The sequence below is a fragment of the Fringilla coelebs genome, assembly GCF_963513975.1.
Source record: "Fringilla coelebs genome assembly, chromosome: 8".
In the NCBI taxonomy this organism is placed as follows: Eukaryota; Metazoa; Chordata; class Aves; order Passeriformes; family Fringillidae; genus Fringilla; species Fringilla coelebs.
In genome coordinates, this window is record NC_140066.1 from 18,760,566 (window position 1) to 18,771,869 (window position 11,304).

General features: G+C 42.1%; 1 protein-coding gene across 1 annotated transcript; it reads right to left on the reverse strand.

The window, feature by feature from the left end:
- Nucleotides 1–10,708, reverse strand: GDF10 (growth differentiation factor 10; the record flags this gene model as incomplete). The annotated part of the gene is made up of 3 exons (XM_084210455.1): nt 1–192; nt 4,520–5,427; nt 10,411–10,708. 3 exons carry the CDS (start codon nt 10,706–10,708, stop codon nt 1–3), a joined length of 1,398 nt encoding a protein of 465 aa, XP_084066581.1.
- Nucleotides 10,709–11,304: the final 596 nt, after the last annotated feature.

Consider the following 11,304-nt stretch of genomic DNA (forward strand, 5'->3'; position numbering starts at 1 on the left):
TTATCGGCAGGCACAAGTTTCAACTGACATATTGGGATAAACCTTTAAAACAACATTTTTGTTCTCATCTAAGAACAGGACACTGAGTGAGCTCATTTTGTCAGGAACACAGCAGGGTTCTGGGATGCCAGGAATGATTCCTACGGCTTTTACGATGCTCTGAATTGTAGCATGATTTGATGGCCGGACAATCTAGAACAGAGAAGGAAATAGTTATAGCTTCATTTATGAGCAGTCACTTTCCTAGGTGGACTTGGTATAAGCAGTCACTTTCCTATGTGAATTAGGAAAATCACAACCATTATGCAGTTGTTTGTTTCTCAATAAAGCAAATATGTCATTGTTTGAGTTACAGGGCCATGCAGCACAGCCAGTCCCTCCCACTTCCAGCTTTCCTGAGCTGGATGTATCCAACAGATATTTGGTGTTCCTCAGGCTACCTTCATAAATACCAGAGGAGGGCACTGGTGGCACAGCCAGCAGCCAGATGTCTGAAGAAAAATGTCCCTGAATGTACCTGCTACATGCTGGAGGTGGACATGCAGAAGAAGAAACCTGAACTGGGGCATAGTTCTCAGTTGCTAGATGCTATATTTTGTTTTCTTAACCTCTTTTAGGACTTTAAAAATTTGCTACTGTAAGTGTTTCCAAAATAACTATGCTAACCTGAAATTAGTTACATTTTCCTGGAGTAATCACTCTCTTTTAAAAGAGCAGAGTACTCCAGAAGTAGTGTCCACAGTAGACAGTATAGAATAGTCAACTACCCTGACAGAGCCTTTTTGATCATAACTGCATGACAAATAGTTAAATCTGTGGTCTTTGTGTTCCTCTGCCTCCATCACCAGGCTTTTTTTTTTTTTTAATTTTTTTTCCCATGGGCTAGCCTCAAACTGGGAGAAGGACAAAAAGGCTGGGAGGCTGGGAAAAATAGGAGCTGAGGATTCACAGCGGCTTTACATCTGTAACCTGTTCAGGGTTATAGCCAAAAACCCCATGGTTTTCCATTTCAACATGAAAATTATGTAGTCCATGGAGGAGATATCCACAAAGGAGTTGTTTTTAGGATAATTCAATTTTGAAATATTTTCATTAAGTGTAACATATCAGCAAATCAGATTCAAACCTCAACTGCCATTAAGGCTTTCAGATCTTCCCTACTGAAGCCATTATAAGGCGTAACTATGAAATCTGTCCTTGACCCTTCAAGACAGTCTCCCTGTAACCAAGTCCCAACAAGTGACCAATCCTGCATAGTGCCTTTCTGTAATTAGCATATGTTAGCATAATTAGCAGCAGCTTGCCCTCTTTTGCCCTCCTTCATCTTTAGATTTCAAAGCTGTCCACAGACAAGCAGCAGTGAGGTGGTCTCAGCTGCTGTGTGAAGTAGAAATCAGTTTCTACCCACATTGGTCATGTCACCATGTGTGACATGCAAGAGGGAGCAAGAGAGAGACAGGAGATTTTGTGTGTTTAAGCAATTGCAGAGTATACAAATTCAAAGAATTAGAGCTTCTAGAATCAAGTTCTTAATTTAGCCTTCATGAAAAACCTCCTGAACTGTTCCTAACACCTGTGTTATTTCATGTTGTTATTTAAAACAGCCACAGATCACAATGTGCTACTGAAACAGCATTTATTGCCCCCACGCAGTGGATAGCCATCACTGCCCTCATGGCCAGTTACTGACTTACAGGATTCCTGGCTATGAACCTGCGGAAGATCCTACAAGGATCTTCTCCCAGCCTCTAATATCTGCAAGGAACAAAGACATGTGAACACAGTCTATCTAGACTGAGCAGCTGTTTCCCAAGACAACAACACTAATTTTGTTTCTAACGCCTGAATGTGGATATGCTATGCAGAAAAGTGCTTAGAAAGGAAAATGCTTATGATAGACCAGCACTCTGTATGGAATCTGGCTGCCTGAGCCCTAAATCCAGAGCCAGACAGCACACCCATCCCACATCCAGCCAGGCTCTGAATTTTTCCAGCCCTTCTGGAAACCTGGCATCAGTGCTCAGCGATCATGGGCTAGGCTTCCCATTTTACTTTGTCCCAATATGCTAAAGTAGAAAGCTTGAAATAATTAGTTGAATGCCCAGTAACAATGGCACTGAAGAAGTGCTAATGTTTTAAATGCTGGCTGCTAAGTTATATACAACACACCAGGTTCTATGACATGCAGGACTGGAATCCATTTGGTGAATGCAGCACTGCAGCCAGCCATACATATAACCTAGTGTCCCTCCTCACAGTTCAGGGAATAGTAAATGAACTTACTTTGAGAAGATTTGTACCTAAGCTGTTGAGTAAGTATTTAAATCAAGACTTGCAATTATGAAAGTGGATGTGCAGACTGATGTACTGATACTAAAGAAAAAAAAATAAACCTACAATGTGATGATACCCAATATGCCAGGTATTTAATTCTATCTCCCCAGTTCTAAAAGGGCACTTTGGAAATAAGGTGTCTGTTGTCCATGACAGGTTGACTGTGTAGACCAAGTCTTTATGAATAGGTTTAATCTGGCCTTTGATACTCTCCTGACTTAGAGCATGTGTGAAAGAACAAATGTTTTCCTCAGTAATACAGAACAATTCTCATGCTCTGAACTGAATCTTCATTCATGCTGGCATCCTCTCTCTCTTCCTTTTGAAACAGTCATTAAAAAAAGCTACACCTTTGAATCTGTTTCTTCTGCTTCTTTTTTTCCCCTGTTAAAAATACAAAGCTAACAAGTAGTAGACGTCTTTCAAAGCAAGCCAAATCAATAAATGCGTATCAGACCCAGAACTCCAAGATCTATTGTGATTTAGTTTCTCAGGTGTTTGTGATTTTTTTTTTTTTTGGGGTGGGGGGATGTTTTGGGGTTTTTTTTCAGTTGGGTTGTTTTTTTCCTTATTTTGGTTTTTGGGCATCAAGATATTACTGAAAGGGAATCCTTATTATTTATCAAGTATTTGCTTATATTTCTAGATAAGATATTAAGTAAGTGAGCAATATAAGCTTATTTAACTATTCAAGCTAGAAATGGATCCTCTCTCTTCTGGCCCTACCAGCTTTTGTGTAATGTTGTTTTGCTCACAAGAAGCCAGATGTGCTAAATGCATCTTTTTAAATTGTGGTGTTGTTGATTGGTTGGGGATTTTTTTTCCTTAGGTTTATGTTGTTGTGTTTGAATAGTGCATTAGACTGTGAGTCTATGGCAAAGGACCCATATTCACAGACTGCCTTTTGTTTTGCTTAAGTTAAATGGTGATTATGTTGCATGATCAATTTGCGTTACAACAAATAAGTAAAGTTGTATCTGAGTCTGTGCAAGCTTTAATTTTTGCCAGACCATGCATCAATTTATGTACACCTGGTTCAGCATTGGCCAGCTACACAAGAACATGTCGTCTGATTTGTACACCCTGCCATAAAGTCTGGATTTCCACTGTTCCTGGACTTAAAACTAGCCTACATATCTACTCTTCCTGGAATTATACTACTTGTTTCAACACAAACATACATCAATCTCCCTGGATGTAAAGTAGGGCAGATTCCTGTTTCAGAGCCTTGACATTCTGTGCTGTACAGCACTATTCTTTATTTATGTGCCAAATGACCACATAGAAAAATGTCAGTCGAACAAATAATCAGGCCATTTGTAGGCAGAATTTCAAAATAATTACAGTTTCTAAATATTCAGGTTAGGCAGTGCTTCAGATCCTCCCCTCTGTCTTTACTTGAAAGCATTATAAAATCCTAAAAGTTCTTGTCCAATATAGGATTACCAACCTTTCTAGTTCTTGCCATAGAGCAGAGTGGGAGTGAGACAAATGTTTGCCTCTCCACTGGCAAACTTCACACTGCTTCTATAGGAGGAATTCAGTATGCTTCCTTTAGAGTGCTAGAACCAGTTTTGTGGCATTTCTAGACATAAAAGGTAAATCAAAATTTTTGTCCCAGAAGGATTATCTAACATTTTTAGAATTTGGATACACAAATATCATCTTAATCAGTATTATTGTTTTTAAAGTGACAAGCAGTTTCCTGAAGTTAAAAATACTCCAGGGTAACTACTCTTTACTTGTCTTCTAAAGTATTACAAGTGGAATCCAGAAATATGCTGATAGAGTAGCTTGTTTTAAAATTAGCATATAATACTTCATACTTCTGCCACTACAATAGAGTATTTGGATGATTTAGTGTGTATAACCATATTTTCATAAGCTACAAAATTCTTTATGCTATGGTTTCAAGATATAATATGAGAAATTATAAGGTAAACCTGAGATTTTTTTCCTAGTCTTCAGATTGCATTTGAAGAAAAGTGGCAATCTTTTTGCACTCTGATGACTAAGTTGATGGAAAAAATATTGTTTAAATTCTTTCGGTCAAGGCAACAAAACACAATGAAAAAAGGTAAAAATCTAAAGGAAATTCTAATTAAATTTATCTAATAAAGTAGTTGGATAAGCAGAACAGTAGGCCTACTGCTTACAAGCTGACAAGAATAAAAAGGCATACTACCTTGGGCATTGGAAATTCACATGCACCTGCACAGTAATAAGCATCAAATGATTTTGGAGATATGATCCATTCATTCCAGCCAATATCAGCAAAGTCAACTTTCATGTATCTTCTTGAACAAATCCTTGGCTCATTCCATTGTTTTCGCCTTGCTTTCTTCATCGTTTTCTCATCAAAATTTAGCACCTGAGACTTTTTAAGTGTTTCTGTATTTTCTTGTCCTTTTCTCCTTCGATCTTTGCGTGAGGCTTTTGGTTTCAAGGATCTGTAGGCATTCTCCCATATGTCATGTTTGTTATATTTATTGTTGTTATAATCTACTTCTGGCAACTCATTGTTCTGAATAGAGCTGGCAAGGTACGTATCCCTCCTAACTCGAGTATCAGTAGAAGCATTAGGGGACAGATTTGGGTCCCCGTCATTGGGAGGGAATGGGTCATAACGCTGTAGGGTGCCTGCCACACTGTTAGGTTCAGAGATTGCAAGATCATTGGCATAAACTAGTATGTAAGGTAAATGGCTGGCAACTTGTTCGGGGAAGCCCTGGTGCTTCTCCCCAGAATCAAGCTCAGCACAGAGAATGAGCTCTCCAACTCGTTTTGATTCTTTTACAATGTGTGAAATGTCCTTTGCATGCCAAGCCCCTCGCCTTTGAAGAAGAACAGTGATGTTCCCTTTCACTAGTCCATAGGCAGAATTCTGGTGAATGCTTTGGAACACTAGGTTGAGCCGTAGGACTGGAGGCAGGTGAAGGAGGCGGCAGGATGAGTTCTTGGACCGTTTACAAAACACCTCCCGGTGCCGAGGGCGTTTGTCAGCATAGAAGTGAAAAGTGGCAGCAAGGATCATTTCTGAATCCTGCATGGATGTCAGATTGAAGCAGTACAAGGGCTTCTGGGCCAAGAGTTCTGCAAGAGAGCAAGGAAAACATGGATGTATATATGAGACCAAAAATGGCAGTCAAATCTTTATTTAAGTGAATGAACAAATTTTACTTTTCACTTTCATCAAATCATTTAGTATAGTGAGATTGCCACTTCAGCTTAAAACTATGGTGAATAAGAGGACGAAAAAAAGGTAACTATTTAATAGCAATATTACAATAGCATTGAGAGTGTCCAACATACTGGGCATCTTTTGTACACACGAGGGATAAAATGCCTTCCAGAGATTTTTAGTTCCAGACTGCCTTACATTCTAGGCAGACAAGAAAAGCAATCCTTGATTGATTTCATTTATAACAAAGTCAGGCTCAGAGAAGCTGCCAAATTTACCTGCAGCAGGGCTCAGAGAAATACCTTGCTGAAACCAGTACTAGCAGAAACCAGGTTTATAGTTAATATTCAAGATTGTCTAATCTAAAGCTGACTGCAGATTCCTGAAAGATGTCTGGGTGCTAACTCTGTGGGCAACAGCTCATCATCTGCAAGCAGCGCACACGAGACATTTCACAAGGGGCCTGGCAGTAAGCAGTGTGACACATTTTGGGGGTCATTACTCCTCTGAGCAATCCTCCTTTCTAGTACACATTGTGTAGGAGCTTTGTTTAAAGTACTGTAAAACACACTTGGTTTCTAAGGCTTGTGTTTAGATCTGCGTAAAGTTAGTGACAAATGCTATTGAACAGGAGCTGACTTAAAATTCCAACTCCATTTGACCCAGCTTATTTTTATTAGTTGAACAGTTACATATTACATCTTTAACCTCATTTAGAAGAAGACAAGCAGTTTTACACTAATAACTGCTTACACCATGTTTATTTAAACAGCAGAAACCTCTCTTAGTGTTAAAATGTAATCCCATCCTAGCATAAAAAGATGATGCCTTAACAGTCTATCATTGTGAAAAGCTGCCTTTGTTTTCTTACTAGCTCAACAGTATATGGTAAAGTTGTAGCAGAACCAAGAAGTGATTCCTGCTCTCCCAAGCTCACATCACTACTTAGAATGCATCAAAGATTACAGCTGGTAAATTTGCATCTTTAATTAACCAAGTGGACCAACCCTTTGGCAGCCCTGTTTGACATACCTGAAATTTCTCTGGCAGAAAGAGTAAAAAGCCACCCCAAACCAAACAAAATCCAACAAATGCAACAGCCAGGCTTCCCAGAAACATTTAGGTTTGTTTTGCACTGCACTATGGATGATGAGCCACAGAAATCTGGCAACAACAGAAAGGCAGTACTGTTAACTGCCACCTGTTGGAACATTCTTTCTTTAAAACACAGTTTAATTTGAAAGAAGGAAATGAATAGTGCTGCACCTTACTAAATTGGTGGTTGCTATCTCCCAGTTAGTGCTGGATAGAACCATGATTTGGACTAAAAGAACAGCAGATTAGCATGGTCATTAATCCCAAACCCACACAGGCAGTTTTGGAGTACGAATGTTCAAGTATGCAGTTTCCATCTACACCATCTGTATTTTGTTCCTGATAGAGTGAAGTGGAACAGCTTGCACTGATGTGATAAGAGCTTATTTGTTTCTGTCAGTTCAGGCAGGGTAGGATTCCTATTAGTAAGCTTTTAATAAACACTATTCATATGTATAGGTGCTCATACTATGAAAAAACTTAAGGGTTTAGATTTTATTCAGGTCTTTGAAGCACAGAAATTTCACAAGGCTAAAAGATGTTTTCTCAGGCCAAGGAAGAGAGTAATTATAATACTTCCTTTAGAACACCAGGCTGTATTATTGCATGTTCATTTCAGAAGGCATATGCTTCTAAGAAGACGTCTATCTACTGGTTCTCTCCACCTGAGCTGTGTACAGTTGAATTTTTAAATATTTCTTTTAGTAGAAAAATGCTCCAGGCACCATCAGCTCTGTAGTTACTGCTGTGAAGCACAAGCATTGTTGGGATAAAGACTTCAAACACCAGTGCCTCAGGGTTTCAGAAGAGAAGGTAACTTGTAATGATAGATCAGAGAAAGGGAGGCTGAATTAATCTAAAATAATTCTGTATTCTAGAATGAAACACACCCTTCAGAAGTCAAAATTCTTTGTAAAACAGAATAAGAATCTATGAATCTGCAGCTATTGAAAAGGCAGAAAGTACAGACTTGTCAGGAATTTAGAAGATTTTGGTTTGGATGGAGCATAGATATATTTCCATATTGCATAAGTTTGCTCAGGCTTTCACCAACTTGTCAACCACGCACTGTCAGTCTTGATTTGGTTTCCTTGCATGTGTGCATTATGACAGAGTCTTAATTAAATCAATGCTATTTTCTACTATTCATTAAGGCCTTTGCTTTGTTTTACACAGAGGATGCATCATGTTCAGGAATGAGTCTGAGCAGCAAGAGTCAGTATGTGGGGAAGTTTCATGGTTAGGCAGTAAATTGCTGCCATGAAGATTAATTCTCAATTGGAGCAATGCAGGTGAAGTTGGACAATAACTTAATATTTCACATTTGGTCGCGAACCAATTACGACTCGACTAACTTCAGCCAGTTGGTGCTGTTTTCTAAAGCTGCAAAGTTCCCTGAAAACTGGAAAGCACCTAAAGAAATAAGAAACATGAGAAATTAGTTCTTAGACCATCTCTCAGCTCTTTATAAAAAAATAATGAACCCTTGTGAACACATGTAGAGGTGAGCTGAGAGGAGGTGATCAGATGTTTGAGAAGTACTCTTTCTGTAGGGGTGAGTACTGCTAGGGGAACAAAAAAAAAGAGCTGTATTTGGGTTACATGCAAACAGCACATTCAGTTATATTTCAAGTGCCTCACACTGAATATGGAAAAATATTACACATTCCATAGCTGGGTCAACACCACCTATACCCTCTAAGGAGCAGGTACGATGGCAATATAACTGGGTGGTTGAGGAGAACTCAATAATGCATATGACAAAGGACAAATTTCTGGATCAATGTTTTGTATCTCTGGAGCCCTCATCTTGACAACTGTAAGTAACCCTAACGCTTGAGTGTCACCTAACAAACAGCTATAAACAGCACCGCAGGAAGAGACAGATTTTCTGAAAGTATATGACAAAAGAAGTTAGTTCATTGCTTGGGATTATTGTGTGTGTAGTCTGTTTTCCTTATTTCAATAGGACTGCAATTATTATTTGTGTTTTATAAAGAATAGATGGTCCACACGTCTCGTTAGTAAAACATGCCAATTTCCTCTTTCAGAAGGAAACAGAACTTCTCAGAGAAGATAAACATGGTGGCAGATAAGGTTTTTCTCTTCTCCCTCATCTTGCATCATTTTATGGTACATTTTAGAGTAGTTATCACTAGCTTGATGAATGCAGTTCAAAGGAAGAATGCAAAGGAGCTCCTGCTTTCATGGCATGTTATTTGGGAAAGATAGGATCCAGTAGAGAAGGCACATAGATAAGACACAGGAGAAAGGAGTTTTGGACATAGATATGCCATATTTCCATTGCAGGGAAAGCCAAGTTAATTTTGGGCCTCTCTGCCTTGGTTGCATGATCAGACAAATGAGCGAAATAATATTGATTTGTATTTAGTCAGCACAGTCTATCTGTGGGTAGAAAATGCTGATATTTTAGTTTTTTAAAACAGAATTACAGCTTAGACTACTTTGATGCAAGTAGTGTGTGCATCAGATTATTTTAAAAATTAAGAAAAAGAATATAGTGCAATTCTTGCCTTGTCCCCAAATCCCTCTTGTAGTCCAGGGCCTTTGGGTGATTGCCAGTATTAACTGCTCAGTTCACAGAAAAACGAAAGTGTTAACAGGAGGTCATGGAAAACCATCTACAGTGGAAGCTCCTTCCTAACCCCTATTATAGCAACTGCTAGGTAATGATCTAGAGCATGAAAATTTATTTTTCTCCTAAGTGTCTGCAATTGCTTTACATAATAACTCCTAGCTTTTTCAATATTTTCATTAGCAACTTATTCTTTCCTGGAGCTTCCCCCTCCTTGAATATGATTGCTTTTTAGTATTAGAGTCGACATAGGATAGAAATTAAGCTGGGATGAACAAGAGAATATGAATTATTGTGCAATATTATAGTAAGCATTCCCTAAACCACTGTATGCTGCATTGTACTCAAATGAGACTTTTGTGGAGGAGAAATAGATTAATGCAAAATTTGCTTTTGTGAGTTTCAATCCATCTGATCTGTCTAAATAGAATAATGAATGTTTCTGACAAGGTAGTAACAACTGGACTCTGGAAACTCATGCAGTTCTTATTTTAAGAACTAACATCTTGGTTACAGTCTGTAAGTGTTAACCAAAGAAGGAAGATGTTTTCCAGATAAGAGTTTGCGTTTCCTTGGCATAGGAGAACAAATGTATGGACCATTAACTAGGCTAACCTTTTTATATTTGACGCAATATTGGGATAATGAAAGTGTAGTTTTGACACAATACATTGTTTCTCCACCTTCATAATCAATCCAAGTAAAGCTGGGGAGAGGGGTCAGGTATCTGTCCTCTCAGGTTTAGGCAGCGCAAGGAATTTAAGATGCCGAGCAATTTTAGGCGGTCCTGTAGGCGGCACTCTTCCTAGCAGGAACCTCTGAGGCTGCCAGAGGAGCCGGGGAGAGGACCAGTGCCTGGAGCACTCGCTCCTAGGCTTATGCTCCAAGTATTTCCGAACACATCTTTTGGCCCCGTGCGATGTGCTCTGGGAACGGCGCTCCTTTTGCCGCTGGTTTGCATCCACAGCAACGGAGACTTTCCCAGGAGAGGCACTCTCCGGGAAGGGAAGGGAGCCAGGGAAGGTGGGAAGCCTCGCAAAGCGAGGGGCGACACCCTGTCCGTGTAGGTAGCAAGAGACCCCCCAGCATTCACCCAGAGTTACAGCCCCGCAGTCGGTGACAACCTCGACGCAAACCCGTCACATTAAAGCGAAAGAGGAGCGAGGGGGCTCCAGCGGTGTCCCCCGCGCCCGGCCCGTCTTACCCGGCCTGGCTTTGAAGCTGCGGACCGTGTTGCCGTCGCCGGGCCGGCTCCCCTCCCGGTTGTACTTCTCGTAGAGCTTAAGCATGTGGACAGCTACCATGTCCTGAGCGATGCTGCCCAGCCCAGGGGGCGGCGAAGAGCCGCGCCGGGGGTCGCGGCCGGGGGCGGACGAGGCCGGGCCGGCCGGCGGCTGGACGGGGCAGGCGGGCGGGCTGCCGGCGCCCTCCCCCTCAGGCGAGCGGCAGCCCCCATGGCCCAGGGCCCACAGCAGGAGGCAGCAGGTCAGGCGGGCGGCCATCGGGGGATGCTGCGGGCGGGTGGCCGGGCGCGGAGCGGCGGCGGCTGGGTCGCTGCCTGCGTCTGGGTCTCCCGGTTGGCCCTGCCGCACCGGGGCGAGGGGGCGGCGGGGCCAGGGAGGAGGAGGGAGGGTGGGGGCGGCCCCCCCCCGCCGCTGATGCCGCCTCCGCTGGGCCAATCCCCGGGCCCGGGGGCGAGGAGCTGCGGGCCGGGGGCGGCGGAGCGGGGGCAGCTTCTGCGCTCCGGGTGCGGGGGAATGCGGGAGGGGATGCTGCATTTCTCCGACGTGCGGCTTCCCCGCTCCTTAAAGCGTAGCGGGAAAAGGATCTAAATTAATTAGCGCCCAGCTGCTGATGAGAGACACATGTCACCGCCGCCGCTGCAGCATGGAGCGCTGCGGCAGGACGGCACCTTGGCTGCCTGCGCCAGCCGGGAGGCGCTTGAGAATAATTTCTGAAAGATAGAAGCAATAGATAGCAAGCAGGGCGGGCAGGCGGTGAGGGGACGGAAGGGTGAGTGGGTAGCAGGGGCAGCGGCAGCATGACAAGGGAAGGGTGTGCATATAGGTGCCGAAAGTGGAAGAGTCTTTGCTGTTTC